General features: G+C 43.1%; 1 protein-coding gene across 1 annotated transcript in view; it reads right to left on the bottom strand.

Moving 5' to 3' along the window:
• Window positions 1–227: 227 nt before the first annotated feature.
• The window catches only part of LOC120066268 (solute carrier organic anion transporter family member 3A1-like), a 58026-nt gene continuing 41059 nt past the window's right edge, over window positions 228–17194 (bottom strand). Inside the window, exons 3-10 of the mRNA XM_039017523.1 lie at window positions 12356–12454; window positions 11755–12042; window positions 7568–7732; window positions 7197–7395; window positions 3643–3811; window positions 2774–2946; window positions 2568–2632; window positions 228–2357 (exon numbers count right to left, since the gene is read on the bottom strand). Of these exons, the coding sequence (XP_038873451.1) occupies window positions 1987–2357; window positions 2568–2632; window positions 2774–2946; window positions 3643–3811; window positions 7197–7395; window positions 7568–7732; window positions 11755–12042; window positions 12356–12454 (1529 nt within the window). The 3' untranslated portion in view covers window positions 228–1986. The remainder of the gene's footprint in view (window positions 2358–2567; window positions 2633–2773; window positions 2947–3642; window positions 3812–7196; window positions 7396–7567; window positions 7733–11754; window positions 12043–12355; window positions 12455–17194) is intronic.

Genomic DNA, 17194 nt, shown 5'->3' on the forward strand with positions numbered 1-17194 from the left:
TCACACCCTGACCTAACCAAAGAGAAATAAAAAGGCTCTCTAAGGTCAGGGCGTGACACCCAGACTATTTGCATTGCCCCCCTCTCTTTTACACCACTGCTACTCTCTGTTGTTATCATCTATGCATAGTCACTTTAATAACTCTACCTACATGTACATATTACCTCAACTAACCGGTGCCCCAGCACATGGACTCTGTACCGGTACCCCCCCTGTATATAGTCTCGCTATTGTTATTTTACTGCTGCTCTTAATTACTTGTTCTTTTATTTCTTAATCTTATCCATATTTTTTTAAAGTGCATTGTTGGTTAGGGGCTCGTAAGTAAGCGTTTCACTGTTGTAGTCGGCACATGTGACTAATAACATTTGATTTGATATTTTCCCTGTAAAGAAATACAGTGAAAATGACACCATGTCTGGATTATTTTCTAAAAAATAATTTTATTTCCAGAGTAAAATAAATTATATTTTGCCATACAAAAAAGTGTAAGAAAAGGGACAATGCTAAAACTTTTGCTGTAGAGAAACTGTAAAAGAAGTTAGCTGTGCCATCAGGCCTTGAGGGTCTTCAAAAAAATATGTCAAGGGATAACAAAATAAGAATGCCTATTACCTTGTTGTAGGATTATCAGCCATTGCATATAAATTACTCCCAGTACCTTTTGTGTGACTTCACATGCAGATTCTGCATGCTCTGAGGTAACAAGCAGTTCTGCTCTGCCCTACGCAAAGCACTGGTGTAGTTGGCTTTGAACTTTGTTTCTTATTCCTCTCTTGTTATGACATTGGCTCCCATTTTATGTGTGATGCATATCACAACTAAACATTTTTTAAATAATTAAATCTCAAATTTCTATATTATCATCTCAGTTTAGTTAATTCTAATACAACATTCTGAACCTCACATATACAGTACAAATATATAAACTTGAATCTTCATTGTTTAGCTTGAAGAGATGTCATTATAACACACACAGAAAGACATGTTGATTTTCCAATCTTTGCTTTTCTACTATGGCGCAAAAGCCCCCCTCAAAACATAAATAATACTTCTTATCTGGATAATCCCTCATATTAAGACATATTAGGGTTAAATAAACTAAGCAAATAAAACATGTAAATAGAAAAGAAAAGAAACGTTTACAACATTCAGAAAGGACTCTGCAAAAAGACAGATTTATCTCTTTCACAATGATAGAAATGTATATGAATAATATAACATTTGAACCCATAGAAAGACAAACTCAATTCTATGTTTATAGTCGTAAACAGTGTCTGTGTTCCAGTAAGAGTACTGTTTTTGTACAGTGTATGCTGACATTAACACCATTTCAGCTACTACCACTGAACTTCATTCTGACACTGAATGCATACAGTAACGTTAGACCATCGTCCTATAGAAGCGCTCTACTTTCTCCACTATATAGTACATGAGAAAGCTCTCTGTTTGTTTCATCAAAATAAAACGTATATTACGCAACACAGAATGACACATCTCTTTATTTATATATTCTTGGCAACGTGGAGAAACGTCCTATCATTTTATGTCTTGGTTCCATGGTGGAAGGGAACGAAATGTAACACATAGTGAAACTGACCAAACATGTCCTGTCATTTTTAGTGACTGGATCCATGTTATACTCGAGTGGGTAGAAGTATGGCGCCTATAACAGTAGCATAATATTGACCATCTAATCACCTAGGAGCAGGACAGAGCCAGACAGTAGTTGTCTTCTACTAACAATCACAACAGAGTTCACTGGTACTGAACTATACCCTTGCTGATAATACCTCTACAAACAAAATGGCCTCTATCAAAAGTTACCAAGGAGAAGAGAGCAGCAACAGTCTTCCAGGGCCTGTATAGGACTTCAGATAGAAAACATTCTAATGTTTAATTAAAAAAATATAAAGGAGGATGATCGTCATTTATGATCTTATTTAATAATGAATGTAGCAGATAGTCCTTTGGATGGTTCAGAAACTATAAAACCGACTCCATGTTTTCGCACAACTCATGGTCCTCTAGGTTGTATATAAACGTTGTCCTGTTTGGGTTCTGACTCCCATCCTTCATGTTGTCCATTGTGAGACTGGAGGGGAACAGTTCGGTTGGCGTCGTATAGCCCTCATGATTTTTGATGTATTTCTTATAGTTCTTGCGTAAACAGTACCAGGTAGTGGTGTATAGAATGAAGGCGGTGACCTTAAGACCAATGGCCAGGCTCACATACAGATGTCTGTAGGCGATATTGTCGTACAGCAGGCAGGCTCCCTTATCCCCACACTCTGTACTCCAGAAAAGGCAAGTTGAGTCAATCCCAGCACCAAAGATCAGAGGAGGGGGGATGAATCCTACAAAACAGGTGAGGAGAGGAATACATCAGCAGCACAAGCTTTTCATCTCTACAACTGGAGAAATCAATACCTGAGCCTTAACATTACACCAGTACTGGTCAACAAACTGTAGAATCTGAAACCCCAGTATGTTTGATTTATAAACAAAGTAATGTAACAGTGCAACCTGACTAGTTCAGATGTAAGTGTAATGGTACTATAACTTACCAAGTAGTCGCAGCAAGAGAAACAAAACTCCAAGAGCATATGATTTCAGCTCAGGGCTCACAGTCCTAGGAAGAGAAGGAGAAACAGTATTTGTTACACACAGGAAAGAGAAAGATATCTGAGTAAAGTAAACCCTCTCTACATTTTGACTGGGTTCTATTGGGCATGTTATGGCATGGTGTTAAGGTGAATTCCAGTGGTGTTACCTAATGAGGATGATGACGGAGGGTGTCTGAGCCATGGAGCCGATCATACAGCAGGCACAGATGACACAGAGGAAGGTGAGGAAGGCCTCCTGGCAGCCTGGACTGGGACACTTCCCTGGGACAGCTGTGGCCATCTCACTGTCACTGGATATACATGTACACCCTGTCAAATTCTGAAGACAAGAGAATAGGTATTTCAGCATTAGTATTACTTTATGTGACAACAAGCCAAATGAACACAGATACAACACGGCATTCTCACATCTCTTCCATCTCTCTATATGTAGGTTGTTGGGGAAATGTAAAATTACGAATGGTGGCGACTCTGTTTGTGCAGTGATAATAACAATCCAGAGATTTCATATGTAGAAAGGTCACTGCTCTGACTACACACAGTAACACAGAGAAAATACCTATGATTCATAAAAGTGAGAGGAGTGTGATAAAGAACATTCATCCACAGCTTGCTTGTCACAGCATGTGGCGAAGCATCTAAATACAGAGTAACTTGTAACGATGAAGACCATCTAGATGTAGGATCTCTAGATGCAACATTGCCATTGAAAAGCTATGGATTTGTCACAGTTTGATGTGCATGAAGGCCATGATGGAAGTCACTTTGGTTTAATTAAGGGTAACATAACATCAGGGTATCTGTATGGTACATGGGAGCATTGGAGACAACATATTGTACTGGTCCACCGTTGCTCATAAGACAGAACATTGTGTCCTTTCCAGGGATTCTATTTCTATGATGGCTGCTCTGTTCTTTAATGATCTAGCATTTGGGCTGTGGTGAATGCCTCTATCTATCACAGGACATAATGGGATGCAGAGCGATGAGGGTGGAAGGCTTCCAGGGTAATGACCTGAGCCGGAGGGGGGTAGATGCCTGTGCTCACTGTTGTAGTGCAGCCTGCAAAGCAGGAGGACAGGTAGGTGACTCCGTTGGAGCCGCACACTGGGCTGACTGAGGAGGTGTAGCAGTTACAGTTACTCATGCAGGGGACCTCTGGTTTCTCGCCCACCCGCAGTGTCCTGGAGAGAGAGGGAGAGAAAGAAAGAGAGAGAAGCGAGAGAGATACAAACAGCTGTTCAGACTATACTGTGTACATATAGGAATGCTACTATGTCCCTAAATAAACAAGTTAAACAGTGCAAAGCACATTTCCAGTTGGTGAGTGTAGGGTAAGTTGAGCCAAATGGGAAGTTGAGCCATCTCTGTTTCTAGGAAATCATAGACAAATGAATCATTTGACCAAATATTTAGAAAGGGGTCATCATTTCATAGAGTTTGTGAAGGAAGAAACCACAAGGACAAATTGGTAAGCAAGTTAAGTCCAAAAAACAGATTTTCACAAAGTCAAATACATTTTTTGTGTTAGATTGTTCTATAAATCAGTTGGGGTCTCTATAAGCTTCAATATGAGGTCCTAACCCTAGCATGAAAGTGCATCCTTGTAGCTGTGTTGTAATATAATATAGTCAAAATGTTTGCCTTTGGGTAAATTGAGCCAAAGGCCATGGGCTAAGTTGAGCCAATGGTTGAGCAGATGGCAAGTTGAGCAAATTGAAGTGTTTTCTTCCCAGGCGTAATGCAAGGCATTATGAAATGAGTTGCAAAATGAATAGGAAATATAGTCAAGATGTTGACAAGGTTATAAATAATGATTTTTAATTGAAATAATAATTTGTGTCCTTCAAACTTTGCTTTCATCAAAGAATCCTCCATTTGCAGCAATTACAGCCCTGTAGACCTTTGGCATTCTGGTTGTCAATTTGTTGAGGTAATCTGAAGAGATTTCACCCCATGCTTCCTGAAGCACCTCCCACAAGTTGGATTGGCTTGATGGGCACTTCTTACGTACCATACGGTCTAGCTGCTCACACAACAACTCAATAGGGTTCAGATCCGGTGACTGTGTTAGCTGGCCACTCCATTATAGACAGAATACCAGCTGACTGCTTCTTCCCTAAATAGTTCTTGCATAGTTTGGAGCTGTGCTTTGGGTCATTGTCCTGTTTTAGGAGGAAATTGGCTCCAATTAAGCGCCGTCCACAGGGTATGGCATGGCGTTTCAAAATGGAGTGATAGCCTTCCTTCTTCAAGACCCCTTTTACCCTGTACAAATCTTCCACTTTACCACCACCAAAGCACCCACAGACCATCACATAGCTTCCACCATGCTTGACAGATGGCGTCAGGTACTCCTCCAGCATCTTTAAATTTTTTCTGCGTCACACGAATGTTCTTCTTTGTGATCCGAACACAATGCATAGTCCGGGTAGCCATTTGATTAGCTCTTCAGTAGTCTTATGGCTTGTGGGTATAAGCTGTTTAGAAGCCTCTTGGTCCTAGACTTGGCGCTCCGGTACTGCTTGCCATGCGGTAGCAGAGAGAACAGTCTATGACTGGGGTGGCTGGGATCTGACAATTTTTCAGTCCTCCTTTTCCTGTAGTCAACAATTATCTCCTTTGTCTTGATTACGTTGAGGGATAGGTTGTTATTCTGGCACCACCCGGCTAGGTCTCTGACCTCCTCCCTATAGGCTGTCTCATCGTTGTCAGTGATCAGGCCTACCACTGTTGTGTCGTCTGCAAACTTAATGATGCTGTTGGAGTCGTGCCTGGCCATGCAGACGTGGGTGAATAGGGAGTACAGAAGGGGACTGAGCATGCACCCCTGAGGGGCTCCAGTGTTGAGGATCAGCGTGGCAGATGTGTTGCTTCCTACCCCTACCACCTGGGGGGGGGCCGTCAGGAAGTCCAGGATCCAGTTGCAGAGGGAAGTGTTTAGTCCCAGGATCCTTAGCTTAGTGATGAGCTATGAGGGCACTATGGTGTTGAACGCTGAGCTGTAGTCAATGAATAGCATTCTCACGTAGGTGTTCCTTTTGTCCAGGTGGGAAAGGGCAGTGTGGAGTGCAATAGAGATTGCATCATCTGTTGATCTGTTTGAGCGGGAATGCAAATTGGAGTGGGTCTAGGGTTTCTGGGATAATGGTGTTAATGTGAGCTATGACCAGCCTTTCAAAGCACTTCATGGTTACGGATGTGAGTATTACGGGTCTGTAGTCATTTAGGCAGGTTACCTTAGTGTTCTTGGGCACAGGGACTATGGTGGTCTGCTTGAAACATGTTGGCATTACAGACTCAATCAGGGACATGTTGAAAATGTCAGTGAAGACACCTGCCAGTTGGTCAGCACATGCCCGAATCACACGTCCTGGTAATATGTCTGGCCCAGCGGCCTTGTAAATGTTGGCCTGGTTAAAGGTCTTACTCACGTCGGCTACGGAGAGCGTGATCACACAGCTGTCCAGAACAGCTGATGCTTTCATGCATGCCTCAGTGTTGCTTGCCTCGAAGCGAGCATAGAAGTGATTTAGCTCGTCTGGTAGGCTCGTGTCACTGGGCAGCTCGCGACTGTGCTTCCCTTTGTAGTCTGTAATAGTTTGCAGGCCCTGCCACATCCGATGAGCGTCGGAGCCGGTGTAGTACGATTCAATCTTAGTCCTGTATTGGCACTTTGCCTGTTTGATGGTTCGTCTGAGGGCGTAGCGGGATTTCTTATAAGCGTCCTGGTTAGAGTCCCGCTCCTTGAAAGCGGCAGCTCTAGCCTTTAGCTCAGTGTGGATGTTGCCTGTAATCCATGGTTTCTGGTTGGGGTATGTACGTACAGTCACTGTGGGGACGATGTCATCGATGCACTTATTGATGAAGCCAATGACTGATGTGGTGTACTCCTCAATGCCATCGGAGGAATCCCAGAACATATTCCAGTCTGTGCTAGCAAAACAGGCCTGTTGTTTAGCATCTGCGTCATCTGACCACTTCTTTATTGACTGAGTCACTGGTGCTTCCTGCTTTAGTTTTTGCTTGTAAGCAGGAATCAGGAGGATGGAATTATGGTCAGACGAGGGGGCGAGGGTTGCTGATAATGGGCCTCTGTACGCCTATGTAGATATTTCATTTGAAAAAAATCTGTAGTTTCCAGCTACAATAGTCATTTACAACATTAACAATATCTACACTGTTTTTATGATCAATTTGATGTTATTTTAAAATGGACAAAACATTTGCTTATCTTTCAAAAACAAGGACATTTCTAAGTGACCACAAACTTATGAACGGTAGTGTATGTAGATATCTTTGTTAGAAAGAATACTATATTTTCCTTGACAGAATGATGCTGAATAGCTCAACTTACCCCACTTTCCCCTACAAGCTATTATCCTATAATTGTTATTTAAAACATTTAAATAAAAAATCGGTAAAAACAGATTTAGTAAAATGTATATTCTGACAAATGTTTCCGTAGTCAGAGTGTGGCTTTGTTCCCACTTTCATCAAACACCCTGCCCCCAACACGAGCACTGCTATTACATATGCTAAACCAGTGTATGTACAGGCTGTTCTTACTCGTTGCCATAGGGGACGGTCACCCCAGCGACAGGCCCTGTGTCACAGCCAAGGAAGAGGAAGGAGACGTAGCAGGCGGTGGAGATCAGGTTGACCAGCATGGCCATGCGAATGGCCCCCAGGGCTGAGAGGTTCAGCTTCTTGACCAGAAGCCCCCCCAGGAATATCCCCAGACAAGCACAGGGGATGGCCGTCATACCTGGAGAGAGTTAATACCACCAGGTTAAGCTAATCTCCTTCTCATATACTGCACTGATGCATCTCATTGTAAATCTCTGTCTACTGTGTGGCACCAGGGGGTCTGGGGCTGTATGTATGTGTGTGTATGTGAGAGAGAATGTGTGTGTGTCGTGCATGTGCATGCCACTCACCTAGTAGTTGATTGGCTGAAGAGGTTGTGAGGTTAAACTGCTGCTCCAGGTACTTCCCCAGGAAGGCAGCGAAGCCAGCCACTACACCAATCTCCATACAGGCAGCCAGCGTGATGCAGGTATACACTGGGTTGGACAGGAGGTGCTTGGTCACTTTAGGGATCACTGAAAAGAGAAGATCCTTAATATCAAAGCATCAAATGGACACAGACATCTCTCTCTTGCTATAAATTAAAATCTGCCAGTTACACTAAACTGGTGTAAGGTTAATATAAAAATCTGAAAACATTTTGTAATTTGTATGTAGAATGTATTTTATTCTTTCCTCATAACTAGTAAAAAGCTACATAATTTCAGTAGAAGCAGAGGATTTAATTCCCTTGCTTTCTTTTCTCATAACAGACAACATATATCGTACACTACCCCAGATGACTTATCAGACAAAACAGTCCAGACTTTACAAAACAGAATCTGGAACTGTGTTTTTCAAATCGCAGTTCTGAGAATAAACATTTTCATAAAATAAAATAATCCTACAGCAATGGGAAATGTGAATTATTATGTGGATTATAATTTATTTTAAAAAGTTGTGAGGGTAGATACATTTTTCGTTAGGGCAAATCAAGTCTGACATTTTTAAGTGGAAATTACTAACCTTAGAAGCCTTTAAAAACCTTGAATATACTACAAGTTTGCATAAAATTCGCAGCAAAAAAAGTGATCAAATTAAGATCCTACATTTGCACCTACAATTGAAGTCGGAAGTTTACATACACCTTAGCCAAATACGGCACAATCTCCGTGGCGGAGATCTTTGAGGGCCATACTCGGCCTTGTCTCAGGATGGTAAGTTGGTGGTTGAAGGTATCCCTCTAGTGGTGCGGGGGCTGTGCTTTGGCAAAGTGGGTGGGGTTATGTCCTGCCTGTTTGCACCTGTCCGGGGGTATCGTCGGATGGGGCCACAGGGTCTCCCAACCCCTCCTGTCTCAGCCTCCAGTATTTATGCTGCAATTTATGTGTCGGGGGGCTAGGGTCAGTCTGTTATATCTGGAGTATTTATCCTGTCTTATCCGGTGTCCTGTGCGAATTTAAGTATGCTCTCTCTAATTCTCTCTTTCTCTCTGAACCCTAGGACCATGCCTCAGGACTACCTGGCCTGATGACTCCTTGCTGTCCCCAGTCCACCTGGCCGTGCTGCTGCTCCAGTTTCAACTGTTCTGCCTGCGGCTATGGAACCCTGACCTGTTCACCGGACGTGCTACCTTGTCCCAGACCTGCTGTTTTCAACTCTCTAGAGACAGCAGGTGTGGTAGAGACACTCTGAATGATCGGCTATGAAAGCCAACTGACATTTACTCCTGAGGTGCTGACCTGTTGCACCCTCGGCAACCACTGTGATTATCATTATTTGACCCGGCTGGTCATCTTTGAACATTTGAACATCTTGGCCATGTTCTGTTATAATCTCCACCCGGCACAGCCAGAAGAGGACTGGCCACCCCTCATAGCCTGGTTCCTCTCTAGGTTTCTTCCTAGGTTTTGGCCTTTCTAGGGAGTTTTCCCGAGCCACTGTGCTTTTACACCTGCATTGTTTGGGGTTTTAGGCTAGGTTTCTGTACAGCACTTTGTGACATCAGCTGATGTAAGGGCTTTATAAATAAATTTGATTTGAAATACATTTCAACACAGTTTTTCTACTTAGTTTATTAATACTTCTGACCCACTGGAATTGTGATACAGTCTGTAAACAATTGTTGGAAAAATTACTTGTGTCATGCACAAGGTAGATGTCCTAACCGACTTTCCAAAACTATAGTTTGTTAACAAGAAATTTGTGGAGTGGTTGAAAAATGAGCTTTAATGACTCCAACCTAAGTGTATGTAAACTTCCGACTTCAACTGTACCTACCTCAATTACCTCATAGCCCTACAAATCAACTCGGTACTGGTAACCAGTGTATATGGACAAGTTGTCCTTTTCAACATTTTTCTCTCTGCATTGTTGGGAAGTAAGTAAGTAAGCATGTCACTGTTAGAATGGAATTAAGAAATATATAAATATTAGGATGAGCAATGTCGGAATGGCATTGACTAAAATACAGTAGAATACAGCATATACATATGAAATGAGTAAAGCAGTATGTAAACATTATTAAAGTGACCAGTGATTCAATTTCTATGTACATAGGTCAGCAGCCGCTAAGGTGCATTGTTGAGTAACCGGGTGGTAGCTGGCTAGTGATGGCTATTTAACAGTCTGACAGCGTTGAGATAGAAGCTGTTTTTCAGTCTCTCAGTCCCAGCTTTGATGCACCTGCACTGACCTCACCTTCTGGATGATAGCGGGATGAACAGGCCGTGGCTCGGGTGGTTGATGTCCTTGATGATCTTTTTGGCCTTCCTGTGACATTGGGTGCTGTAAGTGTCCTGGAGCGCAGGCAGAATGCTCCAGGTGATGCGTTGGGCATCACCCTCTGGAGAGCCCTGCGGTTGCGGGCGGTGCAGTTGCCGTACCAGGTGGTGATACAGCCTGACAGGATGCTTTCAATTGTGCATCTGTAAAAGTTTGTGAGGGTCTTAGGGGCCAAGCCAAATTTCTTCAGCCTCCTGAGGTTGAAGAGGCGCTGTTGTGCCTTCTTCACCACACTGTCTGTGTGGGTGGACCATTTCAAATTGTCAGTGATGTGTACTCCAAGGAACTTGAAACATTTCACCTTCTCCACTGCGGTCCCGTCGATATGGATAGAGGCGTGCTCCCTCTGCTGTCTCCTGAAGTCCACGATCAGCTCCTTCATTTTGTTGACGTTGAGGGAGAGGTTATTTTCCTGGCACCACTCCGCTAGGGCACTCACCTCCTCCATGTAGGCTGTCTCATCATTGTTGGTAATCAGGTCTACAACTGTTGTGTCATCTGCAAACTTGACGCGGCCCATCAGGAAGTCCAGGACCCAGTTGCACAGGACAGGGTTCAGACCCAGGGCCCTGAGCTTGATGATACGCTTGGAGGGTACTATGGTGTTGAAGGCTCAGCTATAGTCAATGAACAGCATTCTTACATAGGTATTGCTCTTGTCCAGATGGCATAGGGCAGTGTACAGTGCGATGGCGATTGCATCGTTTGTGGATCTATTGGGGCGGTAAGCAAATTGAAGTGGGTCTAGGGTAACAGGTAAGGTGGAGGTGATATGATCCTTAACTAGCCTCTTAAAGCATTTCATGATGACAGAAGTTAGTGCTACGGGGCAATAGTCATTTCTTTGGTACAGAAACAATGGTGGACGTCTTGAAGCAAGTGGGGACAGCAGACTGGGATAGGGAGAGATTGAATATGTCCGTAAACACTCCAGCCAGCTGGTCTGCGGATGCTCTGAGGACGCGGCTAGGGATGACGTCTGGGCCGCAGACTTGCGAGGGTTAACACGCTTAAACATCTTACTCACGTCGGCCGCAGAGAGCTAGAGCCCACAGTCCTTGAATGCTGCCATCTATCCACTGTTTCTAGTTTGGGTAGGTGTTAATAGTCACAGTGGGAACAACATCCCCTATACACTTCCTGATGAACTCAGTCACTGTGTCCGTGTATACGTCAGTGTTATTCTCAGAGAATACCCAGAACATATCCCAGTCCGCATGGTCAAAACAATCTTGAAGAATGGATTCCGATTGGTCAGACCAACGTTGAATAGACCTTAGCATGGGTACTTCCTGTTTGAGTTTCTGCCTATAGGAAGGGACGAGCAGGATGGAGACGTGATCTGATTTGCCGAAGGGAGGGTGGGGGCAGGCCTTGTAGCCATCCCGGAAGGGGGAGTCACAATGGTCGAGAGTTTTTGATGCGCGAGTACTTCAGACAATGTTTTGATAGAACTTCAGTAATGTTTTCCTCAAATTTGCTTTGTTAAAATCCTCAGCAACAATAAATACGGCCTCAGGATATGTGGTTTCCAGTTTGCACTAAGTTCAGTGTAGTTCCTTGAGGGCCGTCGTGGTATCGGCTTGAGGGGGAATATACTCTTGGGAGGTAATACGGTCAGCATTTAATTGTGAGGTACTCTAACAAATCATGGTGGGATACAGATGGAGAACAAGTGATGTGCTACACTATATACAATACATAACAAGTGTTAATTTAACTGAACAAATACTAAATGCAATATAAAGGGACAGAAAAAAAAATCGCCCCTCACCTCTGAGCTGCTGAAAGCAGGTGGGGCCGTTGACAGGCTCATGGTTATTGTGTACGGCCCCGTTGCTTGACTTGGGCATCTCATTATAGTCCAGGGGCAGAGAGGTAGAGGGGAGCATGGCCTGCTCACTCTCCCCTCCACCGTCCCTGTCCTTCTCTCGGTCTGACAGGGTTTGGGGGAAGCCAAACATGAAGAGGGATGAGAAGAAGAGCAAGGCACCACACAGGAGGAAGCCCCCCCACCAGGCTCCGATCCACCGAGGGTCATCAGAAGTGATGTCCAGCTTACCTGTGCAGACAGAACACTTTTATCAGACTAAATATTGAGAGGAAAACATTTGCCTCTTGACTTATATTCAACTACTGAGGAATTCCAATGTTAGATTCTAGAGGGAGAGTGTTAATTTAACAATTAGATTATAGGCTCATAATTCAATCATAATACTATAATGTTAATAAACCAAATTAACATTATTTTGGCTTACCTTGAATAACAAAGTACTTAGCTCTAATTATGTGTTGCTAGGTTAATGGACTTCTTAATTGCTTTTCCATAGAACAGTGTTGGGATTGATGTGAGGTTGTATTTCCCAGTAACTCACTGGTGTCGATGAAGAGGAAGTCCACATAGAACTTGGTGCAGAGGGACCCCAGGAGGAAACCACAGGCAGGCCCAAACACCAAAGTAGAGAAGACGATCCCTGGAATGACATGGAGACAAGTAGAGAGATAAGGCTTTATAGTAGTACAGTAGACAACACGTTAACCATCTCATGGATGAAATGTAACAATTCTAAACTCAACCACAAGGTGGTGAACCATGTTCACTAATCCATGGCTTTTTCCAGAGGGCAGTATGGGGCAAGCTTTATAATGCAGAGGGCCGTAACCAAGGGACTATTTCATTGTAAGGACAAATCTTGTAAAAAAAGAAAAAGAAAAGCACAACCATGAAAATCTTAAACATGTCACTGAAGCAGAGCAAAAATGTTGTGGTATATTTCTCAAACATGGGATTTTTAAAAGCATGGGATTTCTTAAAAATGTGTAAAAATATCATAAAATGTACAAAATCAAATGAATGCTATGTAAATAATTACGCCCCCAAAAATGCGCCAGAGTCAAGGAAACTGTATTGAACTGCACTTAAACATGTGTATCACCTCTGATCCCAACCAGACAGATTTTGACAATCATCAACCCACTGATGCCATACAATAATGCGAGAAATTATTGTTGCTCATACTGTACATATCGAAGAAAAAAAATACTTGATATAAAAGAGACCTACTATAAAACAGTCAAAATCTACAAACTGCCCAGCTCTAATAGTGTGGCCAGCTGGAGCAGGACTGTGGGACCACACATCCTCATTAAAGTGTTATCTGTCAGAGAGTGGGTGAGAGCCTGGCACACAGAGTCAGACAGACAGAGGTGGACAAAGAGCCAGCGCTCATGAGGACCTGGGAGGCTTTATTTGGTCACCTAATCTCCTTTTATCTTTCGACACATTGTCTCATTTAATGTAAACTGATTCATTGAAAGTGGAAACAAAACATCACATTTGAATGTGTTAGTGAGCCAGGCATTGGATATTATGGATAACGTGTGTTAAAGCAGTAAGCAGCTCCTGGACCAACTGACACTCCCCAGAGCCTCTGGCTGAAGCTCAGGCCAGTCAGGTCTTGTGCTGTGGAGGCTCAGAGCCCATGGCCATGTTATTACTGAAATAAAATTACACTTAGCGTAACACTGAGCTTTGGCAGGTGCTGTTTGAAATGCCTGATGGGCAGACAGACAATGGGAGGGGGTTCGACAGGCAGCACTTCACCCAACACAAGTTCATTCACAGCCAAAAAAAACACAGATACTGTAAATGTCAGAAGATAGAAGTGTGTCTCTTTTTCATCAGGCCTGCACAAGATAAAGTATGTTTGCCTTTTCCCACTAGTGCATGGTAGTCAGATTATGCATTATGGGTGCATTATGGGTTTAAACCCTAAAATAGTAATGTTTTAATCCAGCAATGAGTTTACTGGAATTACACTTTACTTTAAAATGTGCGAACAAAGGACAAACAAAATTATTACGAAACAGTGCTATTTTGGTTGAATCTATTCAGTTGTGCAACTGAATAGGTATCCCACTTCCCTTTCTAGAGTGCAGAGAACACTTAAGCAGAGGTGTGATATTACGCCCTGGTTGACTAATTGTGATGATTTAGAGATACACAAAAGCGGTAGCACTCCTTGCTATCCCAGCTCCCTTTGCAGTTGTGCTCCATTAAAGCGAGGGGTGGAGAGAGGAAGGGAAGGGAGCAGGAGCACCACTGAGTGGAGCACCCGCCTGACATTTGCCGTGCTGGCTCCGGGTCAGCCCTAGCACCGATGGGAATCCAGCTCCAGTCAGCATGACAGATGTTATGCATATGCCTCGAGCAGCCAATTAATGAGCATGTATGGAAAAAATGAGTCAGTTTCACCATTCACCAAATTACACTGGCTTAGATCAAAGCTGTATATACTAGGGATGTACCGATATGTCATTTTTGGCCGATACCGATATTTTCCTCGCCAAAAAAAAAGACACCGATAACCGATATTTAACATTTTAGCAGCGTTTTAAGCATTCGAGTACAGTTAAATAGTTGAAACACACACACACACACACACACACACACACACACACACACACACACACACACACACACACACACACACACACACACACACACACACACACACACACACACACACACACACACACACACACACACACACACACACACACACACACACTGACCACAAAGTTATTTTTTTGGCATTTACGTATGTCCCCATTACCAGTAAAACATAATAAAAACCTATTTCTTTCACTTACTTGCTGTGCTGTTTCGTTGTTCATTTGTTCAGTCTCACCAGGATTTCATCATATATCAAGCAGTGAAGTTTCAGCTCTGTCTGTCTGTGGCCTCTCTTCCTCGGTGTGCACTGTCACTATGTCCGTTTCCATCCTGTCCAGCTGTCTGTAACATTTCACATAAACCCTGTTTCTTGTCTGCATCGAAGTAGCGGTCCTTGTACCTAGCGTCGCCATGGTGGCGACACAGTAGAGGCTCAGAGAGAACGCCACCGAATCGCTTGTTCACAGCCTCTAGTAGAGTACTTTTCCACGTTAACCCGACGGTCTGTGTTGGCATTTTTGTTGAGCAGGTGTTTCAACGCCATGACGGGGTATCACGTCTGCTGCAGACAGTTGAGCTTATTTCTCGAGTCAGTTGTTCGAATGGAGCTAGGAGTGTTCATGTTTCCAAGTTTCAAACATGTTCTCAAATGCCATTGAAATGTCAGCAGCGGCATGAGAACCAGCACATTCTTGAGCATACAATACGGCTTTCCTCAGTAGGAAATCCTCGTGGACCCACTGTGCTGTCAGAATCATAATGCTCATGGGGCTGACATCGCTGGTACAAATGTCAGTCGTGAAGCTAATAGCAGTGACGCCCATATCAAGTAGCTCATGGATGCTGTGTAACTCCGGTAGGGCAGCATCTGAAAAATAGAGCACTTGGTAGTGTTTACCGGTGCTCGACCAGTCGGCAAAAGCCAACATCATCCATGACAGAGAACGGTTGATTGTCAAGGGCAATGAATTGCATTATCTTGGCATTAATGGATTTCATCTTTGAGTTGTCTCGCTGAAATGTTCTTACTCTTTCAAATGACTGCTCGACTTGTTGACTGCTCAATCCACACAGCAGACATTGTGGGCTAGGTTAGGAATGCTGTGTTGCATGTGTAGCGCTATATTTTTCGTGGTGTCATTACGTCATCTATCTACGTTAGATAGGTATGCACGTCAGTTTTGACATCGGTTTTGCACATCAGCATTAAACTAGACATCGGGCCAATGACGATGTTGGCATTTTTAGCTAATATAGGCCGATTCCAATATGCTTACCGATATATCGTGCATCCCTAGTATATACATGTACATCACTGTGAATACTGACAATAAGACCCTGCTTCCTGAACATACCACCATACCACCCAAACCTAAGTAGGGAATTAACATGCACATTCAAACACATCAGTTTTAGTGGTTTTTGTATTCCATAGGCTATATGTTTCACATTACTGGCTTGTAAGGTTTTTCTCTCAGTTAATGACTGTTTCTCCTAGGCAAGGCACAGCAATAAAGTACTGCACATTGTTCCTGTCATAACACAGGACAAATCAGGTCACTTTGTCTGGATAAAGAGAGGGAAGTCTGGAGTGTTTGCTTTAGGGTTGTCAAGCTGGGAACAAAACATATTGCTTCTTCCTGAGACCTAGGAAAAACCCTGGTTGTCTGGGAGGTTGGCAGTAAGGCCAGCATGGCCTGTTGGTTGAAGGCAAATAGAGACACAGCTACAGTGAGCTCCAAAAGTATTGGGACAGTGACACATTTTTTGTTGTTTTGGCTCTGTACTCCAGCACTTTGAATTAGAAATGATATAATGTATTTGGGGTTAAAGTGCAGACTGTCAGCTTTAATTTGAGGGTATTTATCTATATCGGGTAAACCGTTTAGAAATTACAGCACGTATAGATGATTTCAACGTGATGCCCGAAAAATGATAATATCGGTCCCATGACTTGAATAGGATTTGTGCCACAAAATGTTAGCATGTGGAAACAGTGCCAGGGAAACTAAACCAAAGCATGGATTGCCGTCATAGTCCATAGACTGCTTACAGGGTAAGGAAACCAATATGGCATTTTGTAATTCGGGTGAACTATCCCTTTAAATAATAACGAGTTACTTTTGCAATATGATTTCCCTTTTTCTTTGTTGGCACAAATTAAAATCACTCCCCCTATCCTACATTCGGCATTGTTCGCGCTCTTCCTGTTTCTGCATGAACGTTGCAGCATGTAGCTGGCATGGCAGCTGGTAGCTAGATAGCTAGCAAGATGGCAGAGACAATAGCCTTTATCGTGGAAGTATTCACATTACTTTAAATTGGTAGAAGAAAAGGACAGATATTACCCCTCAAATCTTGACTGATGCTACTTGCAGGATTCACACGCAAACACAGGATCATCGGGTTCAGGCGATTGACCCATTTATTGTCTGGTAATAAAGCAAACAACGTAGCTAGGTGATCAAATTAGGCTCAGTTGATAAGAAATTACATTTCTCCAGCTCTGTCTTCACAATAAAAGGAAGGGGCACTACAATTACACAATGTGATCGTATAGTTTTACATAGAACTCTCTGGCCAGTTCGTATGTGTGTAAAACAGTAGCCTCTTGTCCTTGTATTTGAGCTCTCCCTTTACTGCCAAGTTGGTTTTATATTATTTATTTTAAGTATTGTAAAGGAGATATGGCGTCTGTCTTTATTACTTGAGCTGGTATAGCCCAGAGTTATTGATTAGGCTATGGACGGTAGGATAT

This window comes from Salvelinus namaycush, chromosome 21 (genome assembly GCF_016432855.1).
Source record: "Salvelinus namaycush isolate Seneca chromosome 21, SaNama_1.0, whole genome shotgun sequence".
NCBI classification, from domain to species: domain Eukaryota; kingdom Metazoa; phylum Chordata; class Actinopteri; order Salmoniformes; family Salmonidae; genus Salvelinus; species Salvelinus namaycush.